The sequence below is a fragment of the Priapulus caudatus genome, unplaced genomic scaffold, assembly GCF_000485595.1.
Source record: "Priapulus caudatus unplaced genomic scaffold, Priapulus_caudatus-5.0.1 Scaffold394, whole genome shotgun sequence".
Taxonomy (NCBI): domain Eukaryota; kingdom Metazoa; phylum Priapulida; class Priapulimorpha; order Priapulimorphida; family Priapulidae; genus Priapulus; species Priapulus caudatus.
The window spans coordinates 71,825-77,296 of record NW_014577455.1 but is presented as its reverse complement, the minus strand read 5'-3'; the positions used below and the strand labels follow the sequence as shown (position 1 = coordinate 77,296).

Genomic DNA, 5,472 nt, shown 5'->3' with positions numbered 1-5,472 from the left:
ATGATTTCATCGTCACAGCGATGATTTCATTGGCCGGTGAGAAATGTCGTTGTGCGGTTCAATGCAAGATTGGCAGTTTTGTGTGTAGCGAAGTTTGCATGATTTTGATGTCGTGATGTTTTAATAAAATAAACGTGATTAAAGAGGAGAGTACTGCATGACAAGTGTTTTGTAATGTAGGTAAGATGTTAATAAAGCGACGGCTTTAGGTATTTCTTTGATTTTCTATGTAACACGACCGTAAATAGTGAAAAGGTTGTCGTGCAAAATGCACGACAAAATTCACAGGTTTTGTCTATGGAAGGGTATTGGGCCCTAAAACAGTGTAAAATAACATCAGAAAATAAAATTTTTTAGGGCACAATTTATTGGTCTACCTATAGCCCTGTACTTGCCGCCATTTACATAAACTGCGCAATGGGAGCAAATGCGAGAATTTCATCACGCTTTGTGTGATTTCGCGTGACACAGCTTGGTTACGAACACAGACAGTATGTTTTTATAACAAGTGAACACTGTCCTTCAAATAGAAACAAAGATTAGATGGAGTAGAATGGTTGAATATTTGTGTTGTATTCGTGTGAAATCAAGCAAGCGTCGAGCGAATTTTGGCAGCACGCTTTCTACCTGCTATATATTTATGTGTCAGTGTGCAGCGGCAGCCAGCGTTTGTTACAGATGAGCATTTGGACGGAATTTGCGGGAAATTGTCGGCAATAATAGGTGAAAGAGAGTATAGAAACATTAGGACTTTGGTAGTAAATAGATTTCGTAATTATTTAGCATTATAATATTTTATTGAAACGCTCCAGTCCAAGTGCCTGTGGCTGTGCCTGTGGGCACAGGCCCTTGGAGGCTCAAGTTTCAAGAAGAGTATAAGACTATATTAAGTCATTAAAATAACGAATTTTGGCAGCACGCTTTCCTACCTGCTATATATTTATGTGTCAGTGTGCAGCGACAGCCAGCGTTTGTTACAGATGAGCATTTGCAGGAAATTGTCGGCAATAATAGGTGAAAGAGAGTATAGAAACATTAAGACTTTGGTAGTAAATAGATTTCGTATTTATTTAGCATTATATTTTATTGAAACGCTTCAAGTGCCTGTGGCGTTGCAGGTGAACGAACTGATGCGGGACACAGGCACTTGGAGCGTTTCAATAAAATATAATGCTAAATAAATACGAAATCTATTTACTACCAAAGTCTTAATGTTTCTCTACTCTCTTTCAAGAGAGAGAGAGAGATAGATAGAGCAAAAGAGAGTATACGAGCAAAAAAGAGCGGAGTAAGAGAACGATAAAGAATGTGACGTATGATATCACGTTTTCCTCGCATCGATGGTTTATAATCAGGTTGAAAGCGCCAGTCGCCTTCTAGATACACACGATTATTTTCCATGATCACATATTCCCACGATTAAACGTATACCTTTGACGGGTGTTTGGAGAATATGAAACAGAAGAAGACCATGACGACGATACCAACTCCAGATATTAGATTGCGCGGGGTGTCTTGGAGTCGTAGTGCCACAAACAGAATAAGCAGGATAACGACAACGATGCTAACGTACAATACCCTGAATGAAAAGGAGAATTATAGGTAATTTAGTAACAAAGTATCAGTAGATAATCGCTAAATCATTATATATTTTGCTCACAGATAGATATAATCACTCGAGTTATGCGAGGTCCTTAAGCGGCAGCACGTGAATCTGATGATTATTGTAGGAATTCGTGCTCACCATTGTAACCAGCGCCAATTCGCGTCCACTGTCTGCATCAGTACCGTAGCGCTGGGTCTGCAGAATGAGAAGTGCCTGCCGCATTGATTCTTGACGACTACGTAGAGTAGTAGAGCGGTCACGATCGCTGTAACTGCGATGAGATCAAGCACGGGCTGGATGCATCCAACTCGCACGATATTATACCAGACGGCGTAGCAGAAGTAGCTGAGATATGCACATACGAGAAGAACGTATATAACGTTCCACAGTGCGGTCTTGTTGCTTCCGTATAGGTCAGATACGAATGTGCAGACGGTTTCCGCGTGGACGGCCCATGCCGCCGGGTCGCCATTGAGAGAGTCCGTCTCGTGATCGTATTCAGAGTTCTCAATTCGCACGGGAGAATTAAATTCCTGTGACCTCTCTTTTCTCTGCGATTGAAATAGGGTAAGATCATGTCCCACTTGAAAATGTTTTTGTTTTGCCAATCTCGGCCCCGGTTTTTTCAAACTTTTATATTTATATTTCTGGTAAGATGGTAGAAGGCGCTTAGGTCGAAGCGACGATGTACCGGTACTTGGCTTCTTTTAAGTAAATTAAATAGGTAAAGGTAATTAATTTTGGCGTGAAGTATCATGCAAAATTAATAACATTTTAGGTCTAATGATAGTACTACCTGTGGAATTTCCGATAACAGGCCCCTGCATTATAGATGCTTCGTATGCGGAGCAACATTCATATCAACATTATTCAGGAAAACCTCCTGGTCTGAGTTCATAATTTCGACTCGATGACATCGTGGCATGTATGCAAAGCATGCGCGAGTAGAGAATTTATAGGTAAACCCTCTTCTATGTACGTGCTTAGCGTCAGGGAGACACATGATGATTTACTTCTCACTGAATTATAGTATTGCCCACATCACAGCTTAGCTACGAGCACATTGCACAACATGCAGGGAAATGTATTGCCTTCATGACACGCTTTGTACATTTGTAGGCACGCTGGGAGAAAAGCTAGAAGTGTACGTGACTGTAAAACTAAACGTCTATATACATCGCCAACGGTTTTCATTATATGACTACTTCTTGGACCCTTATTGTAGCACTCGCGCTTGCGTGCAATTTGATATCCGGTGATTCATCGTATATATGACATCGAACAGTTTGTATAGCTTATAGACGAATCAGTACGAAAAACGTGTCTACTGCCAACCCGGTAGTGTTGCTTCCTGTGTGACGGTTTTCCTTGTAATGCGGATGCTGCTATTCGAATTTCCTGCGTGCCAATACCTATCGGGTTACGTAGGCTCTCTTAAGGCCGCCGCACACCTACATCGCTTCATCGCTTCATCGCTTCATCGTTTGTAAAATCGGCTCATAGGCTCATCGGCTCATCGGTTCAAAATCAAACATGTTTGATTTGGAACGATCACCCGATAAAAATAAAATCGTCTACAAATGAACGCGCACACCTACCCGATAAGGGCTGATTTCTATCGGGCCGATCAAATCGCGTGAAAAATCGGCTGGTGTGCGGCGGCCTTAACGGGCGAGAGCAAGACAGGATTAAAGCCTCTAGTCTAGACACATAGCCTGGTTTTTTTAAACCGGGTCAACTGCTAATTAGGTTTTGAGCAACCGTGTACAGAAAGCAGGAAAAGTACAAATATGCTTATGAAGAACGATTTCACCGATCTTATATTATCTCACGCACATTTTCGTTGTTCTTATCCATGTTACTTCCACGATACTCGATGACCTGAACGAGCTCCTGTGCCTCTGGCCCCGTGTCATGCAAACCTTCATCCGCGACTGCTGCTTCCTTCACGTGCACACGCTTTCCCGACATGCGTTCCGAGAATCTAATCTAAACAGGCAATTAGACGCACTTGGCTTTCTTTTCATGAGAATAATCGGTCAGTTAAATCTGTGTACCAACCATCACGATTCAGCTTGATCAAACATAATGAATGATAAATATATTGTTAAATATATTACAATAATATTAAAACAATGATACATTTTGAGTTGAATAAATAGAACGATATATTCTTATTAATATTTCTCTGTGAAATAAGGTCAGACAGTATGACCATATAGTAGCGAGCCAAATATCCTACCGCAAAACTAGAGGGGCTCAATTTTCCCGAATTTAAATGTTGGAAATGGTACCTTTAACGTTTTAGCAAGAATTAATTGCTTGATCTGTGACTATTGATATATTGTAAAATATCCTATGTACAGATAAATCAACCTTTCACTCTGTTTCATATAAGTATCAATTTTATCCAGTCAATCAAATTCAGAATCAATAATTCAAATAAACAATTTAATCAACAACCGATAGTCGTCGCGTGATATGCCATGCGTCGAGAATTGCCGATGGCGTCGGCCATATATCGTCGGGCGCGATCGCGGTCCATATACTGTTGCGTAATCAAACGATTCCTACCTGCCATCTTGTTGTTTTCTTCCAAAAATTACAACTTGACCCTTCTCCGCATTACTTACAAACACAGTAAAATCCAAACTAGCACGGTGTCGTTTGCGGCGATATCCAGTTAAGTGACTGTACCCACAGTGCTACACAAGGCGCATAGAAATACATCTGTTTCAATGGGTTCACCAATAGGTGGCGTCCATAGGCAGCGGGCCTTTATGAAGTGCACACGCAACATGGATTTTATTCATCCTAAATATTTAAATATCCCAACCACAGATTCAATGTATAAACTTCACAACCACAAATTAAATGTATAAACTTCACACGAAACGTTTGTCAGTGATAGCATGCGCATTTTGCACAAATCCGAAAATTATCATTTGACAACATTTTATGAACTTTCATCATGCAGCAGAATTGCATCATTTTCCCGCAAAAACACTCTAACTATTTATGCTTTGATTCAAAACCCCCTATTAGGCTTCTATCTTGCATGTGCAATAGAAAATGATCTAAGGCAACGTAATAAAACAGAAAATACAGGAAACTGCTTTACCATGCCGAGAAATAGAGCAGTGCTAAGCAATTCGCCAAAGGCTATCTGCGTGCTTCTATTAGGTGTTTTGTAACAGTAAAGGGCGTTCATAGGCAGCAGACCTGAATACGAATGACACAAAAAGTAATAAAAAATACTCAGAGAGGCTCGGCGCATACAAAATATACACACTTTATTCATGCTAAATGGGTTAGATGAGGGAGAGAGCAGAGAGATTGGGATGAAACGATAGCCTAACGGCAAGTGTTGTAAAAAGTTGGCGAGAGTGGAAAGATAAAAGTTGAGAGTTGAAAGTCAAGTAGAAAGTGGAGGGTTGTCGTATATGTAGAAGTGTGGTGCATGCACAGAATATCAATCGGTATTCGTGCATAAGCAGCGAAAGTATGGGCGTGCCAGTGCATATTGACTAAGGTACGTCCATACATAGTCATTACAGAGAGAGAGAGAGAGAGAGAGAGAGAGAGAGAGAGAGAGAGAGAGAGAGAGAGAGAGAGAGAGAGAGAGAGAGAAAGATTCGCGAACAAGGAAGTGAGAGGGCAAACGGCTTAGGTACACCTGTTCATATAAGGCAGAAAGTGATAGGGAGCGAAAGAGTGACGAGAAGATAAATATATAAAGTGAGGGCGAACCAGAGAATTAGTAGGGGAGACCGGGGACAATTGTAACACGGGGCAAATGTAAAAGAGGCCCTCATTCCTAGTAGAAACGCGCTATATGTATACGCTCTTTACAGCGCATGCATATT

At 41.0% G+C, this 5,472-nt stretch overlaps 1 protein-coding gene and 1 long non-coding RNA gene across 2 annotated transcripts in view; both read right to left on the bottom strand.

The window, feature by feature from the left end:
- The window catches only part of LOC106809885 (solute carrier family 28 member 3-like), a 28,286-nt gene extending 25,583 nt beyond the window's left edge, over nt 1-2,703 (bottom strand). The window contains exons 1-3 of the mRNA XM_014813121.1: nt 2,698-2,703; nt 1,745-2,157; nt 1,432-1,579 (exon numbers count right to left, since the gene is read on the bottom strand). Coding sequence (XP_014668607.1) covers nt 1,432-1,579; nt 1,745-2,157; nt 2,698-2,703 — 567 coding nt within the window. The remainder of the gene's footprint in view (nt 1-1,431; nt 1,580-1,744; nt 2,158-2,697) is intronic.
- Nucleotides 2,704-3,442: 739 nt separating this feature from the next.
- Nucleotides 3,443-4,326, bottom strand: LOC106809894. Its single transcript, XR_001393919.1, has 2 exons — nt 4,181-4,326; nt 3,443-3,595 (listed from the first exon to the last, which is right to left on the bottom strand). It is a non-coding gene; the product is annotated as an uncharacterized LOC106809894 (long non-coding RNA).
- Nucleotides 4,327-5,472: the final 1,146 nt, after the last annotated feature.